The following is a 23,422-nucleotide window of genomic DNA, read 5'->3' on the forward strand; positions in this document are numbered from 1 at the left end:
GTTTATGGGCTGAGGCGTTTATGGGCTGAGGGGTTATGGGCTGAAGCGTTAGCTTGACAGCTCCAATAGGGGCAGAGACGTGACAGTACCTAGGGCAACACCTGGATCTATGAATAAGTGTCCCTGGTTTGGATGGATTTTGATGGAAGATTTTTTTAACCAACTATATTAATAGAAAATAAAAACATTGTGTCCTAAATGGGGTAAATGAGAGTATTGCCCTACTTGAAGAAGGATGATATGTCTTTAAAATACCCCAATCCAAAGTATAGTGTACCTACGTCTTCAATAAATGGACATAAACTGTAGTACCACATTGTCCACTAGAGGGCATACACCTCCACTTGAAGGATATTAATTTGTAACTTTTAGTATTACATATGACCTGCTACAGAGCAGGTTTGAATCTTGGTTATTCTGATAACTAGTCAAGATTCTTCAGTAGGTGTAAAGCATATCTGCATCTCATAAATTTAAAATGTTTTTTACTGGGACAACTTAATGTAAAATTTCAATCATAAGAATTTATAGTAAAAATATTATAAATGGCAGTATTTAGGCTGACTAGAGGGTAACAAAACCTTTTTAAAGCTATTTTTCCTTCTGTTGGAGGTATATTTTGGGAGAAATGTCTTCCCTATCGATACATTGGATGGGAGGTTACCATGTGTACAACTGCATAAACATACACAAGTTTGTTGTCCATTGGTTAAAATAGCATCCAGTGTGCTTTATTTATATATACACTACCGCTCAAAAGTTTAGGGTAACTTAGAAATTTCCTTAATTTTGAAAGAAAAGCACATTTCCTTTTAATAAGGCTAACATTAAATGAATCATAAATACACTCTATGCATTGTTAATGTGGTAAAGGATGATTCTAGCTGCAAATATCTGGTTTTTAATGCAATATCTACATAGCTACATCTATATAGGCCCATTTCCAACAACTACCACTCCAGTGGTTTAATGGTACATTGGGGCACATTTACTTACCTGGTCCTGTCGCGATCCCCGATCCGGACTGTCCGACGAGGATGAAGTCACCAAGATCGTGTGCCCGATATCCTGCATGTGTCGCTTCCTCGCTCAGGTCCGTCGGAGTTCACCTTCTTCTTCACGGTGTACGTGAGTGCATGGCTTGTGACACAATTTGAATTTTAAATCCAGCGCTTAGTCCGTATCAGTTGGGTTGTCCAACGGCCTTGCCCCCCGATTTATGACGCATGAAAGTTGGCTGCAAAATCCGATTGCGTGCACCAAAAACCCCTGTTAAATGCGGTGCAAATCGGGAATAGTCGGGAAACCCGACGGAAATGCAGTCCGCGAACCCTTAGTAAATGTGCCCCATTGTGTTTACTAACTGTGTAAGAAGTATGCTAGCACAGCTGCAAACAGTTTGGCTGATTAGAGAAGCTATAAAACTGACATTTTTTGAGCCAGGTGAGAATCTGGAGCATCACATTCGTTTGTTATATGAAACTCTCACAATGGCCAGAAAAAAAAGAACTTTCATCTGAAACTCAATAGTCTCTTTTTGTTCTTAGAAAGTAAGGCCATTCCATTCAGAGGAGAGCACAAACGGACTCTAACCAGAGTAGAAGGAGAAGTGGGAGGCCCCATGACTCAACTAAGCATCAAGACAAGTACATTAGAGTCTTTAGTGTGAGAAACCGACTCCTTAAAGGACCTCAACTGGCAGGTTCATTAAATAGTGAAGAGGTGACTCTAGGATACTGGCTTTTGGGGCCGAGTGGCAAAGAAAGAAACATATCTGAGACTGATTTATAAAAGGGAAAGATTAATGTGGGCAAAAGAACACAGACATTGGACAGCGGACACCTCCACCATCTGTCAAGCATGGTGGAGGTGATGTGATGGTCTGGGGTTGCTTTGGTGCTGATAAAGTGGGAGATTTGTAAAAGGGATTTTGAATAAGGAAGGCTATCACTCCATTTTGCAATGCCATGCCATACCCCGTGGACAGCGCTTTATTGGAGCCAATTTCATCCTACAACAGGACGATGACCCAAAGCACACCTCCAGATTATGTAGAAACAATTTAGGGAAGAAGCTGGCAGCTGGTATTCTATCTGTAATGGAGGAACCATCCCGTCACCAGATCTCAACCCCCATTGAGCTGTTGTGGCAGCAGCCTGATCATATGGTATGCAAAAAGTACCTCATCTCAGTACCATTATAAGCAGGATTACAATTCTACTATAGGTTTACACCACAAATATGTGTCCTTCAAGAGCTTTTCTCTAGGCCGGCCATGTCCAGATATGTGTATCACAAGATATTAACATGGTCATTGTCATTTGGGAGGCAAGCCAGGTATTATTTTGCTCTCGGGTAAAAGTCCCAAATTCTGCTACCATGGGAGAACGGAGAATGGGCTGACCAGTTGATGTCTGGTTTGGTAAATGAGCCATTACAGAGTCTTTGACTCCTGCATACATTATAATTTTGTTGACTGAGCCTTTGTTTTTTTTATTTCTTCCACTGCATTTCCTGTAAAAGGCTGGAGGAAGGCACTGCACTTTTGGCTTGTTAAAGGTGTAATTTCATACATCTGTGATGGACAATATCACTCTCATGTAACGTAATAGCCCTATTGCCTCTTCTTGTGCTATTTTATGACAACACTTAGGCAGGTCATTGTGTTTCAAAGTGGTCTTATGGACAAATATATCCTTGTTGGAATCAATTTGCCTAATGAATCCTTACTCCTTTCAAGCATCAAACCACCACATCAAAGGACCCTTTCACTTCACCAGATTCTTTTTGTTGAAGTGCCTGATCTATCAAATGTTACTGCTGGATAGTATAGGTGGACCCAACAGAGCAATGCCCACACTGCTTCTTCTGGACCTATATTAGAAAGCTCTCTTAGCAAGTGTTATAGCTACAAGCTCTTGGAATATTTCAATGTGGACAGTGATTGTGTTTGTGAATGGTTTAAGGGTTGCTTCATCCTATTTGTGACAGCAAATGTAAAAAGGTGAGAGGAATATAACACCACCACTTTTTAACATAATTTGGCAGTCCAGAATTTAGCCTGTAGTGTGATTTGTACCGTGTTAGCCATGGAAAGCAGAGGAGTGGAAGAAATCAGGCAATACCGTTTTGAGGCTATATTTGATGGTGAGCTATGGAAGATTTGCAGATCACTATTTTATTGGGACATTTTAAGACACAGAGGGAAAGGAAAGAATGGGAGTATAAATTAATGAGGAGATTCAACACCTTGCAAAGTGGTCTTAACATTCATGCCAGCTTCATGACCTCCTACCTCTTACCTGGAGGCCACAAGAAGATAAGAGCCAGGGCTCATGTGTCTCGCCTCACAGGTTTTAGTGTGTTTATTGCTGTCCTGTTGTAAATAAGATGTCCCTGTATTTATCAATCTGTTGTTTTAAAGTTTTTCTTAACATCCTTTGATGATCACTGCCTAGTGTGTATAAAATGCTGTGAATTTTCTGTTTTATGGATAACATCATGTGTGACGAAGAGAACTAGTATTCTCGAAAGCTCACCATCAAATATACTCAGCCTCAAAAGGTATTGCCTGATTTCTTCACTCTTCTTCAGAATTTAGCCCCTCAGGCCACTTCCACTCTACCTTTTGTATGTGCCGTTGAAAAAAGAGTTGTATATATTATCATGGCTGACCTTGTTCTAAGCTCTCTTAGTTTTACTTAGTCCAACTGAATTCTTGGTTTCCTTGGCTGAGAAGAAGGTCACAGCACATTGGGTGATAAATGACTGGTGTTAATCTAGCTGTCTGCATTCTTGCCGGGCTGTGCATTTGTTCTGATTGCTTGGTTAGATTATAAAGATTAATATAGTTCTATGTACATTGCAAAATAACTCAAACATAATAAGATCAGTATTTAACTGTGTTTAAAATGCTTAACTACAGCTTTATAGCCATTTGGAAGATATGCAGTTAACACAAAAATTTTTATTTTATCACAAATATTTCAGGTATCTACTAAATTATTTGTTCATGTTCCTCATAATGAAGAAAGAAAAGTTCAGCACAAGACTCCATGTACTTTTCAGTTACAGCATGTGCTGATAAAGCAGGAGTTCAATAAACATACAGTGTCCTGTGGAAATTATCAGTGTTTTCCTGTTTAAGTCCTAACTATTTAATGAAACTGTCTAGCTTTCTTTTCAATAACTTTTTTTTTTTAATTTTACTTACTGCACGCCCCCATTTAGGTCTATTACACTCATTCATGATGAGGTAATCACGTAGTGTCTCACGGCAACGTGAAAAAGCCAGACAGCCGAGGTGCAAAAGACTTGTTCCTGCCCTGATTTCTGGTGTGGCCACTCGGCTTACTATAGACAGGGAGAGGGGGGTGGAACACTGCTTCTCCATCTGGCTATGTGCTTCACCCGGGATCCAGCCCAGATGGAGCACATAGTCGTATGCATAACACCTAACCCAGGCTCCCAAGGCTGTTATGTAATGATTTGAATTGGAACCGCCCCATTCCGATGCAGTACATTCACAATTGTTTGAGCAATTACTGGAAAAGTAAGGGACCCAATTACACAAGAAATATATAAAAGCTCACTGTTATATGATCTAAAAACAAGCAAATAAAAGTTGTACCTCCTCAATTGTAATTAAAATTAAACATGTCTGAGGAAGGAGCCAAGCCCTGAAATGTCACATGACACGTGTGATGCCGATCTGCTTCATGGAGTAGCTGCATTTACTAATGGTCTGCGGACCGCATTTCCGTCGGGTTTCCTATTTCCGTTTTGTGCTGCATTTAACAGGGGTTTTGGCACACGCGGTTGGATTTTTACGCAATTGCACCAACTTTCATGCGACACAAATCAGGGGGGGTGGCCGTTGGACAACCCGACTGATTCGGACTAAGCACAGGATTTAAAATTCAAATTGTGTCACAACACATGCACTCACATACACCGTGAAGAAGATGAACTCAGGCGGACCTGAGCGGGGAAGCGACACATGCAGGATCTCGGGCGCACGCTCTTGTTGAATCACGGCAGACTTCATCCTCTTGGGACAACGCACCTCGGGGATCGTGCAGGGACTGGGTAAGTAAATGTGCCCCATGGTGTTTCAAGCTCCGGCACCCCGCTGTCCATGAAACGGTAGATTAAGCAACCATCGACACATGCACAGATGGGGTTAATATTGGTGAAAAGTTGCCATTGAAGAAAAAAACACCTGTATGATTTGTGCAGAAGTCTAAATATAAGGCTATTTCTTCGCATTTCCATGTGGACTATCGCTTCATTGTTTATATTGTGGTTGCCATTGGTGGTGGAGACCCGAAGAAGCTTGATGAATTGGTGTATATTGTCTTGGATAATTAAAATTGAACGTAAGAAGCATCCAAAATTACATTTTTTTCAGTTTACAAAGATTCTATGGTCTTTTTTGTACAGAAGTGAAATTAGCCTAAAATCCCTCATACCTTCCATTTTTTTATTTTACGTTAATCCCTTTAGGAAGAATGCATGGTTTTAACTTGTGTACAATAAAATGTACATTAATATTTTTTCTTCAGGTGCCTTGCTTTCCTGCATGAGCCACCTTTATCTGCCAGCTGGCAACCACTGTACTTTTTTTTATAGTAAAGATTATATACCCTAGCAGGGAGGTATGACGCTAACATGGCAACACACATAGTTTCCATTACTCAGTTCTGCATGATTATAATAATGTGGGTAATATTGGAAGTGGTAAGCTAACGCTATGCATAAGATAACAAAAGTTGAAAAGGGGAATCCCAATGTCCAATAAGAGATCACCATTTACACAATTTATAAAGACAGTACATGTTAAAAAAAAGCAGCTTTATTTGTGTGCTCTAGGATATGTGAAAATGGTGAGCCAAAGGACTTGTTACTGTTACTTTGAGACTGTCAATTTTTTCCAATGTTATATGTCTGCAATTCTCTGTCTGAATGTGCATATTGTAAATACTAAAGATTGTTTTCTCTTTATTTTAATGGGGTTTCAAACATTTACTCTATTTTAGCTGTCTGAATGTTGTGAGAATTACTGCTGTGAGAAATGTGAGAATGATGTGAGAACTAAGAAAGGAAAGAAATGTCATTTTCTGATAAATCCTTCTATTATTCTGTTTTATTACTGCATGCACCAAAACTGTTCTAAACTGTTTGCAATGTGTGACTTATTTGATCTAGATATTTGACTGCCTTTAATTTTTTAGGAACCAAGACCTCTGTACACAGGGAGATGTACATTCTATGCCAGTGGTTCAGGGCTTGCTTATGACACACAACAAACCGAAGTAAGATTACTTTTCAAACTTCTTGTATTCCTAGTAATATGCCTTTTTGGGAATATTGGTGCATGTTTTTTAGCCTACACCAGAGTGTTATTAGTTTGCTGGTTGGTATGTACGGTGAAATGTTCCTAATGTATCTTCGCAAGGCGGATGTTTTCTTTAATTTGCGCCTTCTCTACCCCGTATTTTTGTGCATATTAGAGATTTTTTGGGCGCATATTGAAGTACAACTTTTCCATACCTACTTACATACTTTAAAATGTGCCTGAAAATTTGCAAACAAAAAATGTGCAAACTCGCACCACCTAAAACCACATTTTCTTCTGTATTTCAGACGAAAATACATTCAAACACAAAAGTGTGCCGACAGCAGACAACTTTGAAAAAAGGCAGCAGAAATACAATAATGTGCCCCACTGAGTTGTTTTAATTTAGTTTTGCAAGCCTGTGATAGAATTGAATATTTGAGGTAGCATGAGAGTAATACTGGCACAGTTTTGCAGCCAAAAAGAACAGCCACCGGTCCTGACCACAGCTCTTATCAATACAGCTAACTGCATTATAAGGACCTTTGATAATTTAAGTTAAAGACATCAACCTTCGGTTTGGCTGATATATATGGCAGGAATACGTTTTCATAAATGTTAATCTTTTGAGTAGATTACAGTGTATATAAGTTAGGACTTATGACCAGGACACGCAACCAGGTGCAGTAGAGATGAATGGTGAGAGCCGTGAGATGTAGAGGGCTCACCGCACCGTGCCATAGACCTCTATAGGGGTCGTGATCTGGCCGCCAATTTTGTGGCCAGACAACGGCCCTCCTAACGATTGTGTGCATGAAACTTTAGGTTGATAATCTGGAATTATTAAGGAAATGGGGGCTCAGAGGTGCACAGCCTGGCATCTACAAAGACTCAAGTTGCAGCCCACACCATCCTGCTTGAAGAAACCAATGATCGCTGAAAGTGTTCATGAATTTAAAAAATCTAGTACTTATATGCTCTGGGGGTTTTCATTATTGTTATTATTGTCTGCATTGGGGTCTCCATTATTATAATTGTCTATACTGAGGGGAGTCTCCATCATTATTATGTGTCTGAACTGGGATCTCCATTATCAACTGTCTGGTTTTGGCAGTGTATTTTTGGTCTATTCTGGGTTCTGTAATATTATTTATTGCCTAGTCTGGGGCTTGTATTATTTATTTGATTTCTGAGGGGATAATAAATGCGGTACAGTGGCACTTATAATTTCTGAGGCATTGTGCTGTAGAGGGCACTTAACGGCTATTGGTTACTAGTGTGGCTGTTTGACATTGAGAGGTATGACAATAAAGTCTGTGCAAACCTGCCGTGGACCCTCAAACTATCCTTATGTTGTTGAAAAGTCTGTATAGTATAGTTAGTAATTGTTTCTATGATTACAATTTTTATGTTTTCTGTCCTGTGCAGGTAACATGCTCTACTGGAAGTAGCCCCTGTCAGCTAAGAATTCGGACTCATACATGCTATTGCTGTGATCTCTGTGAAAAGTATGAAGGCAATGCTTTGATTCATTTACATATCATTTACAATAACTATAATTTTTCAGACATAGGTGAGGAGTTTTGGTGAGCCAGTCAAACAGATTCTGTCACCTCAAAGGACTGTAATCCTCCAACATGACTTAATGATAATATTCCAAAAATGGAATGAAGAAAGCAATAAAGTGTGCTAAGTTAATGATAAATCTACAACTTTTTGTCAGCTATTGCTGACTAATTTCATGTCAACATTTTGGTTCAATGTGTCACATTTATAAGCAATAGTCCATTAGTGTAGTATACAACAGTAGGAGGATGATAAGAGCCAAAGTAAGTGGGCAAGAAAGCACTGTGCTCTTTAAGGACATCTGCCATCATTTTCACTTATGTTTAGCACTTACATGCATGTTTCTTTATGCACTAAGTGGAACTGTTCTTAGCGAGTAAAGTAACTGCACAATTTGTGAGAAAAAGAGTTTTAAAAAAATATAATGACATGGAACCACTTGGCTGAGCACATCTTGGCATTGCCGGCTTTTAATTTATTCACGCCCCGCAATGCAAGTCCAGCCTGAAGAGCGAGGAGAGAGCTCCTGCGCGCTCTCTCTAAACCCTGGCTCTCTAACATCACCGACTGGCTCTTAGCAGGCGGGAATACTGCCTCAGGCAGTAGCAGGCAGGAATAGCAGTGCGGGGCTGAATAAAATAAGAGCCTGTGATTACAAGCCAAGAGGCAATGGTGACGTCAGTCTGAGCACTAACGGCTAATTTACATATTTTAAAAAAATATGTTGGCCTAGTACTCACTGCTAAATACAAAATGCAGTGAGAGGTACACCATTGGTAAGGGCAGGAAGAGGACTCCCTGTCTGCCCGGGGTGAGATTTGAAAAGACAATAAAACACAGATCTGTCAATCAAGTAAGAAGTTGGCCCATGTGTACTCATTTGCATCTCAGAAAAATGGCTGTGATTAAGGTATAGACCCTCAGTAGCAGATAATTTTATGTGGGATGTGGAGGACGTTCAACCCTTTACCGGTAGGTATTACTGGTGGGGGGTAAAATTCTAGTGACAGGTCCCCTTTAAAGATATATTATAGAGTTCCCTGTAATACTAATTGATTCATTAATGGCTAAAATGTTGAAAAGTTGATGACCATTTTAGCCGAGTTGTTAATTTAGTGAGTCACAAAAAGTGTAAAAAACACATAACAAATGTGGTGTCAGAGATATTATGCTTGCTTTAGCTAGACTTTGGTTTATTAAAAAACTCGTCTATATGCCCAGGGTTCAGTCCCGACAGATTGATCAGTCAGTGACAATGTGAATCAGGCATTAAACAAATCCATCTGTATTTTAGCAGACAGATAGCAAAACTGCAAGTGCATCTGTCTGCTTCCTCCTCTATCCCTAGTGTATGGGTATACCCCAGCAATGTTGCATGTAGCTGATTTGCAATGATACTGGGTGGTGAACACCCACAAATTAAATATTAACAATCTATGCTATTAGTAGTTATTAATGATTAGTAGTTTAAGTGCGGAGGAAAAAACTTCCATACATAAAAATCAAAGTTAAAATACATGTATTCCGCATTGTTTTTACTAGTCCTAACAAATGGTACAGAAATAGGAATTGAGAGTAGAAAATTAAATATAGTTTACTAGCTGATGATAAATGTGTTCACCTAAAATACACAGTAAATACACTAAAATATACAAGTCTTATTCTAACAGCTTTATGCCGCTTGGAACAAAACCATTCCCTTGACCTTTCTTTCTTTATTTTGGCAGTTCAGACGAGGCCACCAGTTATTATGAATTTATAGGTGTGAACAGTTGCCAGGACGTTGTTCATTTATACCGGCTGCTGTGGACATGCACCATCCTTAATATCGTGGGGTTGTTCCTTGGCATTATCACTGCTGCAGTTATTGGAGCATTTAAAGATATGGTAGGTCTCCCTCATACATGTGTTTTTATTTAAAGCACAGAATTATAGTATGGCCTTATTATTTTCACAAAAGAATTGGAGAGACACTGGAGATAAAAATTAGAGAACAATGTAGGACCACTTGATTTTTTTCAGAAATAGTGTAATCACACATACAATCTAGTGGTACACCATGTCGCTAGAACAGTGGCTTACAGTTACTTAAGTATATACACATAAAAATTAATTTTGGGGAAAAAAAATTGATCTTAATTTGAGAACAGCAATGACTGTAGCACAGAGAAAGATTATAATTCACAGAAGGGTACAAGAGTCACCAATCAGTAGAAAGTGTAAAAGCCTTTGCTTCAGCACATCTGCAGCAGACACGATATTACTAGTCTCTCATACTGCTCTGGTATGATTTTGGTCCACTCTTCTTCCAGTCTCTTCCACAGTTTTGTAACTGTTGTGGGTTTCATGGCCAAAATTTTGTCACCAAGGATTTCCAGAGGTTTTCTGATGGGTTTAGACAGGAATATGGGCTGGCCATGTCATTGTTTCAATGTTTTCTGTTTCACGGATCTGCTTTACACATTTTGCTGTGTGACAGAGGGCGTTGTTCTGCATGAAAATTGCTGGCTTAGTGAAGAATGCAAGAAAGGCACCACTTGTTGTTGAAGAAGGTTCTTATACAGACTTGCATTCACTCTGCCATGTGGTTGAATCAGATGTCCGCTGCAGAAAACATTCCGCAAACCAAGACACTTCCTCCGCCATGTTTCACTGACTTCTTGTAGGAAAATGTGTGTTGTTCTCTAATTTTGATCTCCAGTGCAAATTATGTGCGAGTTAAAAGATTATCTTTTTTATTAAACACAATCTCCATGACATAGTTTTCAAGACCTCTAACTGTAATAGACCACTCTTTCCCTGGATATTCTTTATAAAGACAGTCTATTGTTTTTAATTTTCAATTGACACTGTATGAAGCCTAAAGCAGTTTTCCAAGCTGGGAGCCATGTAAGATGCTAATGACTTATCCCAAGGATCCCACAATCTAAGGAAAAAAACGGTTAGCTTTCAGAAAAAAAGTGATGCATGAAACCTAAAAGTTCATCTAATAAAGTCTTAATAAACAATAATAAAATCCATATCACATTTCAGTCAAAGTTTCCTCCTTAGACCTTATCAGACCATACATGAAGGCAGGATTCTACACCATTGTTCTATTTGACTGGCCTTAGATAGGTCATCAGCATCAGATTATTTGGAATCCAACACCTAGACCCTGATCAGATGTTCTGAAATCTTCACAAAGTGAAAATGATCCAGGCTGGTTTATAGTGGATAGATAATTCTGCGTTCAGCTCCTTTCCCTATATGGTTGCTACTACTTGATGCACTGCTAAACAGCTGACCAGTACAGGTCTTTGTGTCAGCCCAGTATTAAATTAACAAAAAAATTATTTCAAAGCTCCGTTACATAGAAACACTTACAGCAAACTTAAAACACAAAAAAGGTGAAAAACACCATACAAACCCCACATATAAAGTATCGCCGTGTCCATTATCACCCATACAATAAAACAAAATCATTATTGAAGCCACACAATGAACGTCAAAATAAAATATTAAAGAAAACCCCATGATTTTGTTCCGTATAAATGCAATAAAGTGAGCAAAAAATTGTATCTATACAAAAAAAGTGCTGCTGTACAACAACAAGGAGAACATGTCTCGCAAAAAACAAGCTCTCAACCAGCTCTGTAGTTCAAAATTTAAAATAGACATGGCACTTGGAAAATTGGGATGCAAAAATTGCAGATTTTCTCCCCCACATTAGGTTTCATTCTCCAAAATTAGTAAAATGTAAGCAAGAATATAGAAATTTGGTATCGCCATAATTGTACTGACCCATAGAATAAATATAGCATGTTACCCCAAAATAAATTAATATACCGTAACTGAAAAATGCATCTCATTCCATAAAAAATAAGCCCTCTCACTGCAACATTAACGGAAAAACAAATATTTTATAGCTCAAAAAATTGTGCCAATAAACCAACTAAAAATCCCTATAGGGCAAAACTGGCTAATGCATGGCCCTCCTTCCTCTTCTGTGCCTCACTGTAACGTCCACATGTGGTGTGTCTCCATACTCGTGAGAAATGGCATGACAAATTTTAAGATGGGTTTTCTCTTTTTATCTTTTGTGAATGTGTAAATTTTGGGGCTAAATGAGCGGATCACTGAGACAATTAGACCATTCTAAATTTCACCTCCATTTTGTTTTAATTACTATGAAGATCTCAAATGGTTAACAAACTTTCTAAAAACTGTTTGATAGTTTTAGGGGTGCATATTTGAAAATGCTGTGATATAAAGCGAGTTTCTAATATTATTTATTGCAAATCTCTTTAAAAACAAAAATGGTCCCCAAAAAATAAATTTGGAAATCTCCTTGGAAATATGGAAAACTGATGTTCGACAGGAGGCCGCAATATTAAGGGAAGGGAGGAGAGGGGCCACAATATGAATGCGATGGAGGACTTAAGTCACAATATGCTGGGAATGGAGGACAGGGTCCAAGCGCAGAGAAGAGGGCCAACACAATGTGAGGGGGAGTAGGACTACAGAAAGCTAGGGCATTATTATTATTATAGGGAGATAAGCAAAAGTGGAGGACCAAATGTAAAGGGAGAATAAAATTAAAGAGGGGGTATTATATAGGTCCATATGGGGTTTAGCCACAGGAAGGGGGCATTATACTATGTGGGAGCCATTAAGGTCAATATTATACTATGCTTGTGGGTGGGGCAAGGGGCGAGTCAATGGTATGGTTAAGGAAAAGAGGGGAGGGGCTTTTTCCCTCCTTCTCTAGCCCAAAATTTGAGAGGATTTAAAATTGGATTACTGTCAAAATTGTCAACTTTCATTCGTATCATTGCCTCACAACTGTATCTCAATTGCATCACAATCACATTATTTAAATTGACATGCTGCACTTACAAAACCCACAGCATAAGTGATTTAGTGTAGCTTATACAGCAAATGGATCAAATTTATAAAAATCCAAAAAATCCATAGTAAGTTAATGCAGGTTAAATACTAAGAATTCCAACCTCTCCAACAAGTGAGAAGCTTGTTTGCAGCATAAACATGGGGTGTTTTTCCCCCCAAAAATGACAAAGCCTTTTGGAACTACAAGGTAGGTACCTGTAATCTATGTTGGCTGCTGATAATCTCTCTTCAAAGGGAATGTATCAGTTTTAATTATTCATTGAATGAACTTTCATATGCATACCTCCTCAGTGTATGCATGTAACTACCCTATGACCTGCTTAAGACTGCTTTTTTAACAAAATCCTGGTGTTTTATAGAGAAGCCAAAAGAAAATAAATGAAATGATGTTTGTTACTAAAAGTTAACATTTATATAGTAGATTTAGAAAATAACAAAATGGAAAACATCTTGTTACAGTCTTACATTCAGGCAGTTTAAAACTGGACCAGTGAGGTAAAAGATAATATCATATGGCTCATGCTGTGTATTAATTTTGTTAATCTTTCTAAACAGGTTAGACACTTTTACTCTCCGATGCCAGCTCTTGGTTGTCTTACTTGCAGTATCCTGATAATAATTGAAGACACAATTTTGCCTCAAATGTGCTGCCATTTATGCCCCAGCCCTTCTTTCTTCCCTTGGAATGGCATCAGCAGATTATGCCCTTTCCAAACTCAAAAGTGACCTTAAAAGGACAGGATTTCAATCAACATATTTATTCACATGAAAAACTCACATTGTGAATCCTTTTCATATGAAATCCTTTATAGAAACAAAAGATCTGAATATTTTTTTCCTCAAATGATACATTCCCTTTTAGCAGGCCCAGTCATATGTCCTTCAGACTAACCATTTCTATTCTGTCTTCCAGGCACCAGTTTCACAACACAGCTTTAGCTCCCCTCCACCACAGATTCTATACAACCCAGCTCAACAAATACTAACCTACACTGGGTTTTGCTCTCCTACATCCTCCCTCCCTTCCTATGCATCATATCCATTACCTCTGCAGGTAATTCCAATAAATTACTGCCTGCCTTTCATCACTGTCTTTAAAAGTATTTAGTGTAAAGGTTTTTTTTTTACAGGTTAACTTTATTTGAAGTGTATTTTTATACTGCCATGCATTGCTTTACTGACTATGAGGGTGGATCTTGTAAGAAGAAGTATTTATACTTCCTTTATATTTCTGATACCTTTTAAGTTCACTTCAGTTTTTGTGCACTTTTTTGAGCCAAAGCCAGAAGTGGTATAAAAAAAACAAACAACAAAAACTTTGGGTGTCATTTATCTTTGGCTTTTCTTTTTTTTCCTCTTAAAAAATATATAAATCTTTCCTAACTTATTCTGGTGCATTTGCATATTTGCACCAAAGTTTGAATTTTTTCACTTGCCTAGCAAAATTAGCTGCGTAACAATTTTTAAAATCCAGATGTATGCGATATTTCTTTAAAATCCAGATGTGAAAGTATAACAAAAAATTGTGGTAAAATGCCACAATTTTGCTGCAAATAAACTCCAGTACTGAGCAGGCGTAGGTAAAAGTTTAGAAGGTGGTTGCAGAAGAATATGATACAAAAAAAAAAAAAACACAAAAAAATTCCAGACAAACATGCCTGATATATCAACCTCGGAGATAAATGATAAGTCCAAAATACATGCACAAATATCCTGACTAAAGATAAATGACCCCTCCTTTTGAATTAGAGAGTACCCATCAGGGTGATCTGGGGCACTAGGGACCTATCATTTAGCGTACCAAATTCCCAATATAAGCTCTGTCCCTGAGCACAATAAAACAAAAACATTTTTTACTCCCCTAGATGTGAGTCCGCTAGAGCTCTAGGCGCTTCCTCTCACAATGCTTCAATGAAGCTAGCATAACACCCTGCCTTCATTGTGCATGTTACTACCAGTGCGCAGGTGCAGAGAGCTCTGGACTGACATTTTTTTTTTTAATGTGATGATGGACTGAGCTCATATAAGGCAATTTGGGACACAAAGCCATCGGTGGGTAGAGCACTAGCTACAGCTTAATTACCTCAGGGGCTATTATAAGCATGGAATGGTGTGCTTAGAGAAGAGATAATAATATATAGAGATTTATGCTGAGCACTGCAACCATTTTAAACATCTGTTTGGGAGAGGATGAAAGATTATTAACCTCACTAATCTAATATTGAAGTTACAGATAACCCCTTCAAATCAAAAACCTAGGGTATGAGTAATACTGTAGCATGATATTTCTCCTTCTCATGCAAATATTATTGTTCTTCTATAGCCATCAGGTTCCTACCCTGCTACTTCCTCTGCAGACATTTCTTTATCGGATGATATCCAAAATCCATCCCACTCCAACTCAATGAATGGATTTTCCTCAAATTTACATTCTCAATATGCATCTACGATCCTGCTTCCAGGTGAGAAACCCCCGCCCTATGCTCCTTGATTCATGGACCATCAGAGTTTTCACTGGTTGGAAAACAAGACTTAAAAGGGCTTTCTGCAGAACTAATGAAACCACCAACTAAATATTTACTTTCTTTGAAAAACTGTTCACATCAGTTGTAAGATTAGAAGAGTCTAGATGAGACAGAGCTTCCATCAATACATTTTACGAAGTGCAACTTCATGTAGTGTCACTTTTTCTTCAAAATCTAACTGTTCTATTTATGTATATATACACTGCAGGAGTTCTAGATATGGATACAAACGGAATTAAAAATATTATTTCATTGCATTGTTGCAACTGTAAAATTCTTGAAATCTGTGTGTCTTCGACCCTTTACTCCTATGTCACTCTTTTGTAAACGTGAGCAAATAAAACCCCTGCATAAAATATTACCCATCAGTCTTTACTTCGTAATACCATCATGAAAAAAAATGAAGATGACGTTCACCATCAGTTCTGCCGCGTCTCTACAAATCGAGGCAAGGAGAAAAGGGGATCATTGGTGTCTTATCTGTGTGATCTTGACCAAATAATGGTTTCAAAAATAAAATAGTAAGCTGCTTGAAGGAAAGCTACCATCAAAGTCAAGCATGATAAACCAGGGGCACTTATCTGGGCACCAAGACTGAGGTAATCTTATATTTTAAATTTATGTTAATAAACCTGAAGGGCTTCCCTAGGCCCTCTGTGTCTAGTTTTACATGCTCTTACACTGTCTCATCCTCCCGCTACAGTTCTGAAGTGATCACTTCCTGCTGTGTTCTCAGTGCTGGGGGAGCAGGGGAGACAGTGTAGCAGCCTGTAAAAACAGATCACAGAGGAGCTAGGGTGGCCACTCAGGCTCATGGTCCTTTTTAATGAATGTGTCAAGTGTGCCATCAGTAAAAAGAAAACTACTAAAAAGACTAAAACAACATTCATATGCATGTAGCCAGGTCAGGGCTATGTGCAGGCTTCTGGCTCTGAAGACAATAAGACTTGGTGGGCCTAAATATCACATTGATGGGAATATGGGCAACTCCTGGCCGACCAGTCAGCTGTTTGGCCCGCAATAAACAAGGGACACAAAAACAATCGGCTCCATGGTCCTGTAGCATCTGGAAGCCATCATTGCATTTGCAGCTTTTATTTACTTTCAACAGGAGCTGAAGCAGCAATGACAACACAGGGACAAAGAGTCATTGGCTTTCGATTTAGTCATGTGTGGTAATAAAGCTGATAGATGCAGGCGCTGGGTGTTGTTGCATCCAATGATCAGATATTAATGGCCAATCTTTTATATACAATATAAATATACAATTCTGGTCAACTTCTTTAATCTTACTGACCTGTCACTTTAAGTAACCTGTACTGGTTGAGATTGAGAATAAAATTTCAACATACTGCATAAACTGTACATGACTGGAAACAAAACAAAAAAGGCTGAGTAGCAGATGACACCGTATCGGAGTGCCATAGACCACATGTGCTAGTATATCCTAAGTGGTGATGTCATTGGGGTGTTAACAGAGGAGGCAGCAAGCGTGATAGAAGTGTTGCAGAGGATGTGATGCCGTAGCCTGGAGGCCCCCACGAGAGCGCATTTACACGCTGGCAAATTTATATAATGAAGTTATGGCTACATTAAGGTTTTTACATTAAGGTTTTATACATTTAGTGGTAGATTTCCTTTAAGTTTGTGTAATATTTAGTGTCTTCAATACAAACAACTGATGAAACATATAATTGACATCAAAACTAGTTACTGAACTTCAGGAATTTTCATTTTCCTTATTAACATAATACAAGTGGCAAGTAAAATTATTTTCCCCATTAAAGTTGTTGACATATATTTTACAGGTATATGGTGTGTGTGTGTGTGTGTGTAAATATAAAATGACACAAAATTATGGAAATAATAAGAGAAGATTTTTAAATCTTTTTTTTATTTTAAACTTGTAAATTGTCAATTAAAAAGCATTGCTTGCTATTAAAAATATAATACACTTCCAGTTTTGCAACGTTTCCACAACTTTACCACAGTTGAGAAAAAGCCCCCATGAGGAACCTGTTGCACAGATTTTTGGTAATTAACATTAGTTTTCTGAAGTATTTACAATATATTACAATCCTGAACCAACAAAGGAGTTTCCCATTCTTTTGACACCTTGTAAAAAAAAATCAGTAGGTTCTACATAATTTCAGTGTTTTACGAAACTATACACACAATACTGCAGAATAATTTATACACGTATAAAAAAAAAGATACTTGTTAAAAAATTAAAAACTGTGATAACTATTTGACAGACTTAATGGGAGGACATGAATGAGAAGTGATATCATTGTGTTTGTGAACGGCTTCATCTAAGTCCAATGTTTCTTGCTTAATCTTGATATTCATGCAGCCATGGTAGAATGCAGTGACCGGAGTATGTGTGACTTCCACTTCTATCCAAAAAAAGAGAAAACAAAAAGCTTAATCAAGACAAAAGATTTATTAACCCCTAAGGGACTCAGCCTCTTTTGGCCTAAAGGCCGTGGCCCCATTTTTCAAATCTGGCCTGTGTCACTATAAGTGGTTATAGCGTGGGAACGCTATGAGATATCCAGGGGATTTTGAGATTGTTTTCTCGTGGCACATTGTACTTCAAATTAGTTTAAAAATTTGGATGAAATCTTTTGCGTTTAGTTATGAAAAAAAACAAGATTTCTTTATTTTCAACGTTCTAAATTCTCTACTTTTGATGCAGATAGTCAAAGCACCCAAATAAATTCATAACTTACATTTCCCAAATGTCTGCTTTATGTTGGATGGTTTTTTAAGATTCCACATATTTTACTAAAATGTTATAAGACTCAGAATTTAGGTATCATTTTTCAAATTTTTTGTAAAATCACCTCAACCCATGTTTAGATGGACCTGCTCAACTTCTAATTGACACCGAGAGCCCTAAATAATAGCTAGACTCATAAATTACCCCATTGTGAAAACTAAACCCCTCAACGTATGAAAAAATACTTTTAAGAAGTTTGTTAACAGTTTACGTGTTTTATAGGGGTTAAAACAAAATGGAGGCGCAGTCTGCAAATTGTAATATTTTTTCACAATACATTCATTTTGGGTGGAAAATTAAACATTTACATTGAATTAAATGAAAAAAGGCTCCACAAAGTTTGATACCCAATTTCTCGAGTACACCTATACCCCATGTGTGGTGGTGACCTGCTGTATTGGCACACGGATGGGCATAGAAGGGAAGGAGGCGCCATCCAGATAAGATTTGCTATGTCACATTGTACAGGCTATAATTTTTTTCTTTTTTTTATGGTGGACCTACAGGGGCTTATTTCTTTTGCCACACGAGATGCACTTTTCCGGTATGTAATTTTGGGGCATCTATAGCTAATTGGTGAGGCTTAATTAACTCTTTGTTGGTGGAGGAAATGAAAATCATCAATTTTTAGGAAAATACTTCATTTATATATATTTTTTATTTTTTCCCATTTTTACTGAATAAAAAGTAATTTGGCAAAATTGTTGTTAATTTTAGCATCACCGTCTTTCATATGCATAACATTTTTATTTTTCGCCTCACAAATCTGTTTAAGGACTTATTTTTTGCGAGAACAGTTGTTCTTTTTAGTGGGCTTATTTTAGAGAGCATAACATTTTTTAAATCACTTTTTAGAGCATTTTTTATAGGGTATTAATTAAAAATTATCTTTTTTCGGAACGTTTTTTGCGGGGTTTTTTTCTCCGGCGTTTTACCGTGCGGGTCCAGTAACGATTCTGTTTTATTATGCAGATTGTTACGGACGCGGCAATACCAAATATGCGGGAGTTTTTTTTGTGTTTTTTAGACTTTATTAAGTGTTTTTATTGAAAAGTGACATTTTAGGGGCTTATATTTTTATGTATTTATTTTTTTATTTATTATAATGTGTAGTGTTAAGTGTTTTTGCATGTTTTTACTTATACATACTTGAACTTAAACCAGCGATGCTCTGATTGCTGGTTCAAGTTCAATACACTGCTCTACAATACTATTTTATTGTAGAGCAATGTAAACTGTCTGAGCATGCTTGCACATGCTCAGACAGTTTACAGTCAGCCCACTGTAGTATACAGCAGCCTGCTCACTGTAGTATACAGCCAGCTTCCCATAGTATACAACCTGCCCCCTGTAGTATACAGATTGTCCCCTGTAGTATACAGCCAGCTCCCTATAGTATACAGCCCACCCAGCCCCCAGTAGTATACAGCCAGCCCACCCAGCACTTAAAAAAATAAACTTACATACTCACCCTTCCGGCGGCCCCAATGCTCAGCGCGGCTCGCAGATGTCGGCGCGGCTCCTCTTCTGTCTTCAATCTTCAGTAACAGCCGGCAGGGCGGGGCCATGTTATCTCCCGGACGGCGCATACTATGACATCATCAGCTGCCACATCACAGTATGCCCTAGCCGGGAGATAACATGGACGCGCCCTGCTGGCTGTTACAGAAGACCAAAGAAAGAAGAGGAGCCGTGGGGAAGACAGAAGAGGATCCGCGCCGAGATAGGGGAGCTGCGCTGAGCAGCAGGGCCGCCTGTGGGTGAGTTTATTTTTTTAATTGACTTTAATAAGCCGAGGGGAGGTTTTCCAGCACATTTTTTTGTGTGGAAAAACACGGCCTATACACGAGTATATACGGTACTTCATTTTAGCATCAGTTATAGACTCTATTAGCTCCCTGGTCAAATATAAACTTAAATGGGGTGTTCCCATTTCAGTAAATAAAAATAATTTTTGGTATAATTAAATATACATATATGTATAAATTCCTCAAAGTGGTCAGATTTGTCTATAGAAAGACAACAAGTAGAGATCTAGAAAAACCATGAGTAAATGATGCAGAATGTATATTCGAAAATTGTATAACTTTTCATCATACAATAATAACATTCATTTGCTGAAATGAGAATACTCCTTTAAAGATATATACATTGTAGCCACTCAGCCTTTTTATACTGCTCCATTTGTGAAAACTGGTCAAAGTGGACCAGGCCACTAGCAATGCCAACAATGCACAAAAATGCTACTTTGAATATAAATAAAATGAGGATTTCTATACATTCAGGCCACAAGTTTTCTCAAGAAGGGAGTACATTTCAGGCAGTGCACCGTAGAAGGCCAAATGCTGGTATTTCACTTAACCCAAGAGCTGAAACAGATATAAACTTAGAACTGGTGCATCATGGCCTCTTAGTATATCAAACACACAACCACATGCCCATATTAATTCTATGGCAGAAATATAGCTAGGAACTAGTGCAGACTGTGGTTAATGCCCCGGCCCTCTATGTACCCATACTGGCCCACTCTGCACCCCTCCTTGCCCACAAGTCGAGGAAAAGTGGCGATTTCAGGCCATAAGTCAGGGATTGCAAATTATTCATAGATACTACACCAGAAAATTGCCATACAAATTATTATGAATGTCCCCCTAGTTTCTTCCCACAGAGCCATTCGGATTTACCTGGTAATCCTCCGATATAAGTATGTACTCCCTGTTGTATGTGGTCATTTAAAGTGGAAAGTATGGTCTGTAGTGCTGATTCTGACAATTCAACTTCTCCTAGTGTCCCGTCAAAGGAAAGCTGCATGTGATCTTTACTGGCAGAAATCTCCACCAAGTGGTCTTTATCACAGACATTTACTTCTAGCCGACAGACCACAGTGTTTTTTACAGACAAGATGATGAACTGCATAGAAAAGACAGGAACAATAGCAAAACAGTCATCACTAATGTCAGCAATTTTTTTTCAGCAAACTATAAAATACGTAAAACGTCACATCTGTTTTACTGCAGAATGTCAAAGTGCGGTTGCAAAGCCTGTGAGCTGTATGCAAACAAACCAGCATTTAGACATCCCAGTCACGGAGGAATATCATATAATTCATGTCATAATAAATAATAATAATAATAATTCCTTTATTTGGATAGCACACACAGATTCTGCAGCGCTGCACAGAGATTGCCAAATCAGTAAATAAATAGGTCTCTCTTTTACAAATAAATCGATTTATTTCTAAAAACCTACGTACTTGGAGAACTAAAAGCTCAAAAGTAGTTTATAAAGAGCAATTCTATAACCACTCAGTGGGGCACATGTATCATTGTATTTATGCTGCCTCTTTTCAAAGTAGTCTGCTGTCGGCACACTTTTGTGTTATCATCTGAGATACATAAGAAAGTGATTTTTTTGGTGGTTTGAACATTTTTTTTTTTTTTTTTTAGGCGCATGTATGGAAGTACGTATGGATCAGTTGTACTTCGATTTGCAATTAAAAAGTCTCTAATTTGCTGAAAAATAGGGGGTGAACAATGTGCAAATCAAAGATAACATCTCTCTTGCAAACATACATTAGGAGCACTGCAATAGACACACCAACCATTGCATTTTTGCTTCAGTCCATAACATAGTTTATGTTTCATTATCTACCAATATGAACTGATCAATAACTTTTTTGCTAATATGTAATGATTTTATCATTAGCTTATATATATAAGGCTATACCCAGTCAGTGTGGCAAAAACTATTAGCTGTAGCCATGTGATTTTTCTGGCTAATCTTATATGCAAAATTTGGTAACCATTGGTTGCTAGGGGTAGGTGGCTTACGACCATGTACTGTTGAGTACCATGTGGCCGTGGCCTATGAGTTCCACTTAAATGTAAAGTAAATTCTGGTACAACAGGAAATTGTCTCCAAAGACAAGTAATCTCATATGCCTCTCTGCAACTATAAAGTAGGACGATGCATCTCCTCCTGGGTCCTGCACATCTTTCAATGGAAATGCAATTACGAGTTTCATGAGAATGAGGGCAGCATATTACACCTTCAGCTCTGCTCCCATCACTAAAGTTAATGGAAGACTTAACTTATGCATTCATCAGACTCATAAACATAATTATGACATGTAATTACAGATATGTGCAAGTCTTTTTTATATGATACATGACACAAGTGTAGTCAGTATACTATTAAGGACTGTAATTTTAAAAATTAAACTAAAAAGTAAACAAATCCCCCTTTGTTTACTGAAGAAACCATGTTATATAGTTTGTCTAAGCAATTCTTACCTGCCGTTTAACTTTTACACTGGAGTGATAATCGACAAGTGCTACTGAAAGAGGGACTTCCTTCTCTTCTGACACAAGGGCAAAAAGTACTCCAGTATCTGTGGCTGGATTTATCTCTGCACTGACCTCTACACTCCAGTTTGATTCATATTGCTCTTCATTAGAAAAATTCACTAAAAGAAACAAAGGGAATAATCAGAGTCTAACGCATTCAGATCTTTTCACAAAACAAAGTTCAGACCTTGTGCCAAGTGCGGTTCATAACCCAATTTTTACCATTTGGATAACATTTCAGCATATCCTGCCATATATATGACAAATAACCCAATTTATTGCCATTATTGTGTGCTACATATTTTTTAACAATCCTGCTTCTATAGGCACATTTGAAATTATCAGTTATATCCCTGTCCCTCTGCTTTTATATTATGTCTCGGTCTCCCATAGACAGGACATGGAGGAGCAATACCATATAGCAGTGATGGCAAACCTTTTAGAGACCGAGTGCCCAAACTACAACAAAGACCGGCTTATTTATCGCAAAGTGCCAACACAGAAATTTAATTTGTGATTTATACTCGCTTCTCTGTCACAGTTTTCATTGATACCGGCACCCTGAGGACACCAATAAAGCAGAAAATAGTCCCAGGTACAGCTGTCACTTTAAAATAGCTCTGTGCACAGCAAGTTCTGGACTGTCTGGGACTGCAGGAAGATACCTGGAGTCATCTCTGGTGATGGCCTGGGTGCCCACAGAAAGGGCTCCGAGTGCCACCTCTGGCACCAGTGCCATAGGTTAGCCATCACTGCCATATAGGATATTAAAAGTATTGACAAGCATTGATGATAGATACAAAAAAATAAATTTGTATTAACTGCTTCAGCACCTTTTTTGCCAGTGTCTCTGTATTCTTACCCCTATGCCTAACCTTATACCTCCATAAAATTCAATGGTCACATGTAAATGGATACTTCTGAGTGCTTCAGAAACCTTGGTAAACCAAGATGGATGTAGGTGGGATATCTGCAG

General features: G+C 38.1%; 2 protein-coding genes across 6 annotated transcripts in view; one reads left to right on the plus strand and one right to left on the minus strand.

The window, feature by feature from the left end:
* The window catches only part of TMEM255B (transmembrane protein 255B), a 39,322-nt gene extending 23,665 nt beyond the window's left edge, over positions 1–15,657 (plus strand). For 3 of the 4 annotated variants that reach the window (XM_072133058.1, XM_072133061.1, XM_072133060.1), the window contains 5 exons: positions 6,234–6,314; positions 7,766–7,845; positions 9,631–9,790; positions 13,707–13,847; positions 15,117–15,657. In XM_072133058.1, coding sequence (XP_071989159.1) covers positions 6,234–6,314; positions 7,766–7,845; positions 9,631–9,790; positions 13,707–13,847; positions 15,117–15,284 — 630 coding nt within the window. In that variant the 3' untranslated portion in view covers positions 15,285–15,657. The remainder of the gene's footprint in view (positions 1–6,233; positions 6,315–7,765; positions 7,846–9,630; positions 9,791–13,706; positions 13,848–15,116) is intronic. The other variant, XM_072133059.1, reaches the window with a different exon arrangement.
* A 1,528-nt stretch (positions 15,658–17,185) lies between these two features.
* GAS6 (growth arrest specific 6) overlaps positions 17,186–23,422 on the minus strand; it is a 78,924-nt gene continuing 72,687 nt past the window's right edge. For both annotated transcript variants that reach the window (XM_072135784.1, XM_072135785.1), the window contains 3 exons: positions 22,393–22,565; positions 20,785–21,010; positions 17,186–17,714 (listed from right to left, as the gene is read on the minus strand). In XM_072135784.1, the coding sequence (XP_071991885.1) occupies positions 17,563–17,714; positions 20,785–21,010; positions 22,393–22,565 (551 nt within the window). In that variant the 3' untranslated portion in view covers positions 17,186–17,562. The remainder of the gene's footprint in view (positions 17,715–20,784; positions 21,011–22,392; positions 22,566–23,422) is intronic.

The sequence above is a fragment of the Engystomops pustulosus genome, chromosome 2 (assembly GCF_040894005.1).
Source record: "Engystomops pustulosus chromosome 2, aEngPut4.maternal, whole genome shotgun sequence".
Classification (NCBI taxonomy): domain Eukaryota; kingdom Metazoa; phylum Chordata; class Amphibia; order Anura; family Leptodactylidae; genus Engystomops; species Engystomops pustulosus.